This window comes from Falco punctatus, assembly GCF_963210335.1.
Source record: "Falco punctatus genome assembly, chromosome: 14".
Classification (NCBI taxonomy): domain Eukaryota; kingdom Metazoa; phylum Chordata; class Aves; order Falconiformes; family Falconidae; genus Falco; species Falco punctatus.
The window spans coordinates 21,484,016-21,496,193 of NC_137594.1; the positions used below are offsets into that span (position 1 = coordinate 21,484,016).

The 12,178-nt window shown below is 43.4% G+C and overlaps 1 protein-coding gene across 5 annotated transcripts in view; it reads left to right on the forward strand.

Annotated features, from left to right (window-relative positions):
- Positions 1-12,178, forward strand: part of NUP93 (nucleoporin 93) — an 81,876-nt gene that overhangs the window by 69,178 nt on the left and 520 nt on the right. For 4 of the 5 annotated variants that reach the window (XM_080410885.1, XM_080410887.1, XM_080410886.1 and 1 more), the window contains 9 exons: positions 364-555; positions 794-920; positions 1,034-1,106; positions 1,436-1,480; positions 3,119-3,235; positions 3,875-3,993; positions 5,959-6,076; positions 6,454-6,537; positions 7,331-7,459. In XM_080410885.1, the coding sequence (XP_080267011.1) occupies positions 364-555; positions 794-920; positions 1,034-1,106; positions 1,436-1,480; positions 3,119-3,235; positions 3,875-3,993; positions 5,959-6,076; positions 6,454-6,537; positions 7,331-7,459 (1,004 nt within the window). The remainder of the gene's footprint in view (positions 1-363; positions 556-793; positions 921-1,033; positions 1,107-1,435; positions 1,481-3,118; positions 3,236-3,874; positions 3,994-5,958; positions 6,077-6,453; positions 6,538-7,330; positions 7,460-12,178) is intronic. The other variant, XM_080410888.1, reaches the window with a different exon arrangement.

Consider the following 12,178-nt stretch of genomic DNA (forward strand, 5'->3'; position numbering starts at 1 on the left):
ATCACTTGGCTTAAGTGTAAATGCAGACGAAAAGTTGTCATCTTTAAGAATTTATTGCAGTTTGTCAGAGATGATGGTTCATTGTCTGAAAAGAACAAAGGAACTTTTTGGAGTAACTGTTTGTTTTCTTCCACTTTCTGAATATGTCTTTATTCTATGGTCTTTTGTGATATATTTGCAGTGGAACAGTTGTAGATAAGCCACTGATGTGTGATTAGGTATTCAGCTTTGTCTGGATTTCTGTTGGCACTGAGTAAACAATAGTGATGCACTGTGACAGGAAGCATCCACTGTCAGTGATATCTGATTGCAAAATCATTTTCACTTATACTGTAGTTTTGTTTGTTTGGTTGGTTTTTTTAGGTGAATCGCATTTTGCAGTGAGCCAGCAGCCTTTCCTCTACTTCCAAGTATTGTTCCTGACAGCACAGTTTGAAGCTGCAATTGCTTTTCTCTTCCGGACAGAGCGCTTGCGTTGTCATGCTGTTCATGTGGCATTGGTCTTGTTTGAGTTAAAATTGCTCCTGAAATCTTCTGGGCAGAGTGCACAGCTATGTAAGTCCTGCACATTTACGTTACAATAAAGGAATATTTTTCTGAACCCTTACGAGTACCCCACAGATGCTGCAGGTCTATGTAATTGATCAAAGCATTTATCAGAACAGTCTCCTAAAAGTTAATTGATTTAGTTGCATTAGAGCTCTGGATCACGGCTCTGGCTAATCTGAGATGAAGATCAGAGAAACATTTCCTGGCATTAGGTTCTCTGATAGTGTTGTTTCTGACATTGCAGTAAGCCATGAAGCTGGTGACCCTCCTGGCATCAGGCGTCTAAATTTTGTGCGGCTTTTGATGCTTTATACCCGTAAGTTTGAATCGACAGATCCAAGGGAAGCTCTGCAGTATTTTTACTTTCTCAGGTATGAGCTACTATACGTCTCTAGATCTTTCTCCTAGTTATTACTGCTTAGTTATTCTTATCTAGGAAGTCCTCAGAAACAGGAGTACCTTCCTCCTTCCCTTTGTTTTGTAGGAATGAGAAGGACAGCCAAGGAGAGAGTATGTTCTTGCGTTGCGTTAGTGAAATAGTAATTGAAAGCAGAGAGGTATGTCTGACCGTGTTTTGCCTTCCTCACACTGACATTCATTTCTTCACTGAAGTCTTTATTAGACAGTACAGTCTTAAACAGTTGTTTACTCTTTCTGCCTGCTGCAGACCTAGATGACGGGAGATCTCACAACAACCATATGTTTAAGATATTTAATCACGCCTTTTTGCCTGTTATTTATAAACCAGTAGTTTTGACATCAATCACTGTTTTTCATTCATCCATGACTGAATCTTTGTACTCGGGAAATGTGTTGTGAAATATGTGCAATTCATCTCTCTATTTTTGTTTCCTTTTTTCTTGCTTTATATCTGTGTTGGATGTAGTTTGACATGATTCTTGGAAAGCTGGAAAACGATGGTAGTAGAAAGGTGAGTTGACAATTTATATTTTACATAGAAAGGACAAACTATGTGTGATTTCCAAAGCAGCTGTGAGGCTGTCTTGCTTTGCTTTATTTTTTACTAGACGAATTATTACTGTTTGAATACAGACAAGTCCTCCAAATATGAGATTTTTTTACAGAGTAATGTATGACCTGCCCTAACAGAAGGCAAGTCAGGAACCACAGGGCAAACCACATCCCTGTAGGCAGCGGATATGTCTACAGAAACAAACGGCACTGAGTAACTTCAGTGAGGTTGGGATTTCATCTTTACCGTATGAAATGGAATTTAGTACACATTAGTAAAAAGCAATTACTAAAAATGGCTTGCTTGTAAGTGGGTGTGAGATTGTTCTATTAACTGAGATGTACGTGTGAAAACTATATGACATTATCCTCGTTCACCTCAGAGGAGAAAAGTATTGCAGCCCATTAAAAATTCTTGTAATAAAGCGAGTGAGGGCTAACAGACCACAGGCATAGGCACAACTGATCTGTCTTCTCCACATAGATGAGGGTAAGTATTGGATTAAAGATCAGCCATTTTTAGTTGTAATAGCTTTTACTTCTGCTGTAAAAGCAGTAACTTAAAAGTAAAATGTAAGTTTACAGTCAGAAGATAAAGGAAACCTTAAGGTTTCACCTGAAAAGAGGAGAGTGCGTGCAAACAATTAATTTTTTAAATAATCAATGAAGTTTTTGTTTGCTGTGGCAATTTTGGAAGCCTTCTGTGTAAAGCAGACTCCAAAATTGTTTAAACCCTAATTTTAAGATTAGGGCTCATGCTGCAATGATTGCTACTGTCAAAAATATCTGGCAGGATTTTCCTTTAGATGTTTTTGTTCCGTCAGTTCAAAAGCAGTGGGGTTGCACACATGAGAGCAAGGTAACTCAGTAATCTTTACAGATATCTTTTCACTTTACAGTCCTTTGTAAGATAGATAATTTTTAGATTATGCCATTAGTGGTGAACCCTGTTTTCTTGACTTCACTCCATTGCTTTTAAACGTATTCCTTTAAATTTTAAACTGTATTCTTGTGTTTCTTTGGTATGAAACCAGCAATCTTAGTTTCAAGATAAATTCATCTAGATGATATAGTCTTATTTTTACATCCTCAACTACGGTAAAATCCTTTCCAGATATCTTTGATTCTTTCTGCTCTTTTTATGCTACTTGTGTTTATTGTTTCTTTTAAAATTCTTTTCGCCCTTTCATTTATCTGTGTAAGATTTCACTTGCAACCTGTCATGCCAATATACACAAACAGCATCCCTGAAGACCCTGGCAAGTTATAGGCTGAAGTCTTTTGTGTTTTATTCTCCTCTGCAATGTGTCATCGACAATTAAAATGATTTAGAATTTGACCCATTATCTGGGTCATTTTGAATGAATTAGAAACCACAGATGTCTGTGCTGACTCCGTTTTGGAGAAAGTCTCTCTCACTAGAGCTCTTGCTATTTTTAACATGTCCCTTTTGTGCGTTCCCATGGAAATGTACAGGCCATCCTAATCATAATCCAACATGTAAAATGTTCATTGCCTTGACAGGAATAGTCAGAAGTTTTTAAGCATTCTCATTTCTCTTCTCTCTTCTCCTTTCATTTTTGTCTTGCCTCTTTAGCCTGGAGTGATAGACAAGTTCACAAATGACACAAAACCCATTATTAACAAAGTGGCTTCTGCAGCAGAAAATAAAGGATTGTTTGAAGAAGCTGCGAAACTTTATGACCTTGCAAAGGTAAATATCTTCTGTGTGCTCCCTTAAATATGTACCTGGTTCACCATTTTTTCCCAAACATTCTCCCTGTGATTCGGAGGTTAAACTTCATCTTGGAGATTGAATTGCCCTTATTCAAGCAGATTATTTCTGCTGCTGTTAAAGCAGTGCCGTTGGCTGCATGGAGGGGGGTTTCAGTGAGCAAACGCAGATGGATTGCACTCCAACGCCTGCTGACTGAAGACATCCTGGTTCTTGATCAGTCTGGTCTTTTGAAGAGATTGTCCCATGCATAATTTTATTAGCTAGTGAAGTTATTTACCTTAAGTATGCTCTTCCAGTGTCTTAGATGTTGAAGTCTAAAATAGTTGATCTATATAGTGAGTACTTGTTTCCTTTTGAAATATACTGGAAATCAAAGTGGATACAACTATAGCCACTATTTTGGAGGAAAATTAGGGGGAAACATTTTCTCATGTGAACCAGCAGCATTATTTTGCTCATATTATTTTGCGAAGATGATCTGGACTCTTTATGGGAGGGAAGCATTTCTGAGTTTGCACTGGGCACTGCTGCGTGGGACCTCTCTGCTTTTCCAGTGAGATTGAAACACTAAGTCCCATCATGCTGCTTTTATTTGTGTGTAACTCATCCCAACAGAACCCTGACAAAGTTTTAGAACTGATGAACAAGCTCCTCAGTCCTGTCGTTCCCCAGATCAGCACTCCCCAGTCGAACAAAGAGCGGCTGAAGAACATGGCCCACTCCATCGCTGAGAGGTAAGACAAGGGGGCAGGATGGGTGGCTCACCTGGACCTGACCTGGGACTGTCAGTTCAGTGGGTATTAGTTCCAGACGTGGTTTCTGCTGGCTGGACAGCAGAGTATTCAGGAAAATAGAGAAGAGGTCAGAATTCACCCTGTCCCGCTCGTGATGGGTTGCAGTACTGAAATCAGAAACGTAATCTTCAAAGGCAAGGCACGTAAATTAGGCAAGAAGCTTCATCTGTAGGTGAATCAGGAAAAGGGAGTTGCAGGATTGTCAACTGGAGACGGAGGAGCAATAAATTTAATGAATTCTATGTTTTAGATAATATTTGAAGCAAAATGGCATAACAGTTGCAGAATCGTTGCACACAATTCACTTGTGTGAAATAATATTGAGAGCGCTACGCAACCAGTAATTCTAACTTTAACAGCAGAGCAGTGAGTTCAGTAGCTGTCTGAAAACTTTTTCACTGCTGTTCTAATGAAAGCTAAAAAAGGGAACATGTAAGCTGAGGTGTGTATGTGGCTAATGTAACCAGTGGACCTCTTTTCCACAGCCTGTTACTTTAGGAAAGTGTCATGTGGTGGTTAGAAAACAGAGAGAAATGGGAGTGACCGAAAGGAACGTCACTTGCGGTGTCAGTGTGCTAATTAGGATATGTGTTTGAGAGACATCAATGCTCAAGATTCATTAGCAGCTAAATGTTAAGAATAACCTTGAAAGTTTGTAATTGCAAAATAGCTTTGGAATTTTTTTAAATCATGATCTTTTAGTACATCTTATCACAGTGACTGCCATGGACAACTCCTGTGCTTTACTAGAGCAGAATGGGGGTACCTGTGAGAAATGTCTCACTGCTTTTCCTCTACCATTACGGTGGGAAGAGAATAAAAGCATGCTTGCTGGCACTTTGAAATTGGGAGGACAGGTACAGAAATGCATTGATTTCCGTCAGAGGCCTTTGCCTTTCTTCTTTTGACAAGTGGCATTTGCCAGTCACTCCTTCAGTTAGCCCTTCCTTCATTTAGTCAGGCTGCAGGCTGAGTGAAAATTGGTGCCGTATTGACTTAGCGAGACACTCATTTGGTCGCAGGCATTAAGGAGAATTAAACCTTTGGCTTAGGGTTTAAGCTTCAGCAAAAGCCGTAACGGGCTTTGTTTTGCTACTCGCTTTGATCTGTATGAGTATGCTAAATATTGCTGTTCGATGATGCCCCTTTACAGCTGCAGACCTTTGTGACTGCAAAGCCAGAGCGGTTCTGATTAGCTCATCTTCTTGCCATTACATATAATACGGGGCTTTTCTTCACTACCGTACCACAGACAGTACCGTAGCCATGCAGGTTTCTTCCTGTGCCGCCTTGTGATGTTTTTGGAACGGGAGAGATGCCCACCAGAAAAGGCCGAGAGGCTGTCTGCCTTCCTGCTCTGCAGCAGCACCCTGCATGGTGTGTACTATGCACTTAACCGCTCTTACTACTACCTTGAGGAAGGAGCTCCTGTCTGACCTTGCGCTGCTTGGAGTGAGAGCAGACAGCCCTCCGGTTCATCTCCTAGCAGGTGTAGCTAGACAGAGCATGCAGAAGCATCTAATCCCTTTTTAAGTCTTAACCGCTTGCCTGAAGCAGGCAGTTGTGCTGGAGAGCCGTCCGCTGTAAAGCAGCGTGTTCAACATGCTTGTACAGCGCTTGCCTTGCGGCCCTCTGGTTCCTGTCACTGTTATCCCCATGAATATGGGAAGTGTAAACATATAAAAGGAAACAAATGCTGGGAAACAAAACTAGAAGTGAATAAAAGCTTTTTTAAAAAAGCCACAGCCTGTGAAAATTCTGCCTCCTGGTTAAGGAAAATAAAAGCTGTCCTTTGTTAGATGCATTCTGTCCTTGTGCTTGATGTCTCTGCTTCCAAGAATTACAAGAGCACATTTATAAAGGTTGCCATTTTGCACAATAAAATTGTAAAACAATTTCTTTCAGGTACAAAGCTCAGGGGATAAATGCAAAGAAATCCATTGACTCCACGTTCTACCTTCTGCTAGACTTAATCACGTTTTTTGATGAATATCACGCTGGTCACATTGACAGGGCCTTTGATGTAAGTTTCAAGAGTTCTGTTTGAAGTGCAGCCTTCCTAATGCCCTTGAAAGCCCAGAATGTCTCTAATAACATCACTTAAAACAAAAACTTATATGTAATGAGTTAGAAGGTGTTGCAATGCTGTAGGAATTCAAAACTGTATTTCTTCCCTGTTGCCTGGTGAGGATGCTCTTTCTGCAGCTATTTTGTAGACATTGAACAAAATATTCTTGCTGCTCAACAAACCAAGGGGAGGTAAACCAGTAAATAACAATGAAATTATTTAACCTGAATGGAATTGGGAGCATTTCATTAACACTTCAAAACCATGCTTTATTAGTATATGGTGCATAGGACATGGATTATCTGCCCTGATTCCTGCTTTTCTTTTTGAAGATTATTGAACGCCTAAAGCTTGTACCTCTTAGCCAAGACTGTGTAGAGGAGAGAGTTGCTGCCTTCCGGAATTTCAGTGATGAAGTAAGTAATGCCTCTTGGTTTTAGCTTCCAAAAGCCTTTTGCTTTGTTAAAAGGATCTTAAAAACTTGTCACCTTGTCATTCTTATTCTTTAACGGGAAAATGGGATGAGATTATCTTGCATTCATCCAAGTAGACTCTTGGCTTGCAGCTTTCTCCTTAACGTTGCTCTTTGGAGCACTAGAATTCCCTACCCAGAAATACTGTCTCCATATTGCAGAAGGTACCCACAGATCTGAATCCCTCTGAATTTACTGAGTTCGATTCAAGAATTCGGAATGTTGAAAACTTTCAACTCTGCTGCTGACCTAGTTCTTCTGTGCTCTTTATGGTCAGTGAGCATTTGTAGGGTCTTTTATGTTTCCTTACCTCCAAATCAGAGGAACTTGTGTATTTGGGTGTTAGCAGGTGAAGCGTATGAGGCATAACAGAAGGCTGTTAATGCTCTGGAACTGTTTTAACTGCAGGGTGGCACTTCTTTCAGAGAGTGTTTATGTGTATTTGGGTGCTTTGAGGTTTTTTTGTATTTGAGCACTTTGGGTTTTATCTGAAGCATTGCTATCAATCATGAAGTGCAGCCATTATGCACGCCTGTCTTGAAACTGTAGGTAACTTTTTTTGCCAGTGGTACAGTCGCAGCAGGGGTAGCCATTATGTGTAGGACTGTTATACGAGTCAATATCAACCACAGTTATCATTGCTTGGTTTTCTGATGTCATATAGCAAGGGTAATCGTTTTGTCAACCTGCTCTTCATTGCATTATGTTTGTGGGGGGGGTTCCCTTCTTTGTGTAGATCAGGCACAATTTATCTGAGGTCCTGCTTGCAACCATGAATATTTTATTCACCCAATATAAACGGATGAAAGGCACAAGCCCAGCCACTCCTGCCAGACCCCAGCGGGTAATGGAAGACAGAGATTCGGTAAGATTATAATCTGACAAGTTTTCCTACTTTCTTTTTCACCTGGTTTCAAGGGTTTGGGCTTCAAATAACTGAATCTGTAATGGTCTTAGCTTTTGACTTGCTCGGTTACATAGAGTCTTAGAATTTTCTGCTACTTGGAGTCTGGAGACTAGTTTCTCATAGCTTCAGCTTTGTGTAAAGAAAGGATATTGTTCTAAATGGCATTGAGCTAATAAAGACATACTACACTAAATATGTACCTCCTAGCGAGAGAGAGCAAGGGTTCAGTTTGCTTCTTGGTGGGACCTTAAATATTAGGGGATGTGGACAGTGCAGCGTCTCCAGGGTGGTTGGTGTCGCTACCTGTTTTTTTCCCAAGAACCCGATTTCCATTCCTTTCATTTAAGTTAGTGCCCTGTTCATGCAAAACTGATTTCTGGTGGAAAGGCCTTCCTTGGCTCGCTTCTGTCGTGACATGGGCTGACCTTTGCAAAGTGTCCTTGGGCAATACACCCAGCTGCTCGACAAGTAGCTGTAGCAGTTTGCCGGTGTTGTGCTGCCTCCGCAGCAGAGCGGGCAGCTTCCCAGTGCGGCAGCGCTTGCTCTGCCTGCCCGGTTTAAATGGCTGACACCGGTGGGTTTGCTGTTGCTGCCAGAGTCGCGCTGAAGCATTTCCTCCACGCACTGATAGGACCTACGCCTTCAGCAAGCCTCAAAACAGGTGCCACTTGAAGGGCACAGCCAGATTTGCGGGCACTCGCCTGTCAGCACGCCGTGTTGAGCAGAAGGGAGGTGGCAGCAGCTTAGCTGTCGTCGGCTTTGGTCTTGTAGCTCTTACTAACTCAAAGCTGCCACAGGCACTTGAAAACCAAGGCCAAACCACTCATCCCATCTTACAGATTAGGAAAAAAGTATCAACTCCTTTTGAGAAGGAAAACCAACTTGGGCCGCAGCCAGCTTTATTCCAGGCTTTAGTCATCTACAGAAGTGCCTTTGATCTGTAAATTGCAGTATTGGCAAAAGCCTTGGTAGCATTTTTAGTTACATCAGAAAACAAAAGGCTCGAGTCATGATCCAGCTTTTGTCTCTGGGGTGCAGCCTGTGCCAGAGCTACAGGAGCCTGCATGCGCCTCGGGCTTCTCCCACCTTAAATTCTGCACTTGTGAGGAAGTCCCAGGCTAACCCAATGTCACCTGGTCTGTGTGTTCACAAGACTGGCACTGAGCAAGCAGCCTTAGCACCTTGCCTTCCGAGCGAGCCATTTATTTTGGTTTTGTGATTTCAGTCTTGTGCCTTACGTGGAAGCATTTGCCATCTCCGTAGGGGTGTAATGCTGTCAGGTGTCATCTCGGTATGAATCCCATGACCGTGGCCTACCAAAGGTTGTTGGGCTGGTTGGTGATGGGAGCAGCAGCTCTGGTGGCAGGAGTTTGTGTAGAAGGAAGCCACCGTGACATCGTGTCATACCAACAGCGTGCCTGTTTGCAGCGAGCTCAGTGTAAGCGTGCTTTGTAAATGTGCTCTGCGCTCGTGCTGTTACGGTTGTGGAGATCAGCTGATGACATTGCTAGCTAAAAACTCTTCAAAGTTTTGGGTTTTTTTTCCAGGCTTCAAGGTTTTTTTTTTTAATCAAGCTTCTGGCCTTGTGGTGGGATCTCACAGTAGCAGGGTATCAGTGGTGATGACAGAGGTTTCAGAGTCGTGGATCTCTGGCTGCCGGGTGCAATAAAAGCTGTGCTTAACCATCAGAGGGGACAAGTGCCTGCTGTCTCTGCAGCCAGGGAGGCGATAAGAGAATGGCGATGTGACTGTAATGTCAGAAGGGAGCATGAATCGGCTAAGGTAGGATTAGCTAGAGAGAAAAAATATACAGCCGTGTAGCTCCCGGCTGCCTAAAGATTTTCATGCACAGAAAAATACCAGGCGTGGGCACATGGGAAGGTAGTTTTAGCCCATGTTCCACTTTTTTCTTACCCTGAAGAATTTCCTGCAAGACTGTGCGAGCAGGGAATCTGGATCACTTCAGTTTCCCTGCCTGGGAAGCAACTCAGGCAATTTTTGTGGTGGAAAGAAATGAGGGCATCTCAAACGTGAGAAGAGGGGTGTTTCTTCAGCAAAATCTCCCCATTCACCTGAACAGAGACGGCAGATAAGAGCTTCTCCAGGCTGTGCTTGGCAAGAATTTTTCTTTTGAACTTCCCTGGAAGAAAGACAGCTTTTTCTTTGTCCACGGGGTAGCAAATTTTAGGGGAAATCAGGCTCTTCCAGAAGCTTTAACAGTCTCAGCACGTTGCGCAGTAGACACAAGTGACAAAAGACGTTTCCTTGAGTTAGGTGTTTGAAGTCCCTGGGTTTTCTCTAGTTCCATCAGAGCAGACCAATTCAGATCCCTCTGTTCGGAATTTGAAAACATGAGATAGTAGTTGTTCTGAAGCCTGGGGCTTATTCCAGGTAGCCCGGAGCAGAGTTCCCCCAGCGCAGGAGCACGTGGCTCTTGCTTGGCGCCAGAGGGCAAATTCAGTGGTCTGCTGGGCACCCAAAGTGGGATCCTGCTGTAACGGGTGGGGGAGTAGGGGGCTTCGGCAGGGGCGGCACGGACCTGGCAGCAAGGGCAGGGCGGGGAGGGATAGTACTGCTGGGGGCCCCTGCGCCCAGTAACGTGTCCTGCTGGAACGTCTCCTGTCCCACTTCAGAGGTGAAATGGGCTTAATTTAGAACTGATCAGGTTTGGACTCAGAGTTGGCATTTTATGCATTTTGTTTATTTCAAAATGAAGTTACCTAAGCTGTATTTTGAGTCTTTTTTTTATCTTTTTTTTTCTTCTTTTTTTTTTTTCTTTTTTAACATATATATGTTAATTAGATTTGGGAATGAGGGAGCAACATCCAGTCTCGCTTGGCTTGATCCATTTTGTCAGGTTTCAGACGGAGATCGCCGTGAGCCCGGACTGCAGTGCCGGAAACCATGGCTGCGGTGACAGCCCTGACCCAGATGCCATGGGTGCATGACAGCAATGTCATATGCTCCCCACCCCGACCTGGGGTGACATACTCTCTGAAGCAGCTCAAGGGCATTATTTCGGTGGCAAAATTAGGTCATGAAAGGAATGGAATTCTTTTTGTTTTTATTTGTGGTCTTATTTTAAATCGTAAGTGATTCTAACATTCATTAGGTAATTACAGCCAATAGAACATCTAGACCTCCAGGCTGCTTTTAACCTCTGCAAACCTCTGTTCTTCCTGAAGTCTTGCAACCTATCATGTTGTTTGGATTTTTAAAAATAGACCAGCTCTAGTATTGCTACTGAAAAGGTAAAGGGAATGGCAGCTCGCACTGCTCCTGAGACTTTCTTAGTCACAGCGAGGGGTTTTGCCTCTTAGTATTTTAATTCTGAAGAGCCAGACGCCTTGACATGCTTTTTCTTGACCTGCCACCTGTTTTGACCTCCACTGAAAAGCAGCAGGTCAGGCAGAATGACACAACCTTGCTGTGTAACAGATTTGGAAGCAGGCTAGAAGAAGCAGTGACTGTGACTGGAACCAAACAATTTTCAGGCCACCTTGCTGAACAACTGCTGCGTTGGTGTTAACTAGGTGGCAACTCAGAGCTAGGGAAACTGTCCTGGGAGCTTTTAGCAACTGGGTCAGTCTCAGTTTTGCTGTTCACTCCAGAGGCCCGCTGATGTGCTGTGCTGCCTTCTGGCATTCCTCAGCTGTGGCACTTACAGGAGGGAGGAGTGCCTCCGGCTGCATGGCTGGCCCTGCCGTCTGCAGCTCCGGGCGTTCAGCCGTCCCCAGCCAGCCAGGAATACGGAGCAAGGTGGGAACTCTGCTCTCTGCTTCAGTCAGACCACTGGGCGTTGTGGACAGTCGCGGCTTTCCTGCAGACGGGATCATGGAAATGGAAAACTGACTGGCTGTAAGACAGCTGTCTTGCCCTGTGGGTACAGTTGGAGGGTTTTTGCACAGTTGAAGCATTTAGGCAATGTCTTGAAACAAACAGGAGCATCCTGGCTTTTCTATGATCAGCTTCCAAAGCTCGTCTGCTGCCATTGAATAACCGGCTGGTTTAACATCACCCTGAAAAAGGGGTAGAATTGCCCAGAGGGGCAGCGGGGAGGGTGTTTGTAACTGTTCCCCACCATGTAATGGGCTTCGGTCACTTCTCCGCTTGTAAGTTCCTACTGTCAGATTTGCCATCTGCATGCCCGCAGCAACCAAAGCCGCTTCAGCTTTCCCTGCAGTCAGTAGATTAAAGGAAGATTGGAACTGTGGGATCTTCTAGTACAGTAATTTAGAGATGCGTAATATTTAAGAAGAAAACACTGTGAGCAATCAAAACAATCAGTCTGCACAGTCTTCCATAAAGGTTCGGGCTTTCTGTATTCTCCTGACCTCTACCAGTTATCAGCATGATTTTTCTTTTGATTTACTATCGTTTTTAACAAATGAAACAAATTATTCCTGAATTCATTTAGCTGTTAGGTAGCCTTCTGATGCCTAGGAGGGGGTTTGGTTACTGTAGGCAAAAGTCTCTGAGAGTACTTGGTACGTCTGCTTTTCTTGTGTTACGGCATGAAGAGCCTTCAGGGATGCTGGTGTGTCGCAGGCGATGCTGGAGACCTTCAGCTGCATTTTGGCAGAGTCGACTTAGTATTTTGTGAGGTGGGAAGGAGTCCTGTTGCCCTGGGAAAGCCCCCTTCATGCAGAAATTACAAGATTGCTGTAGTACAGCAAC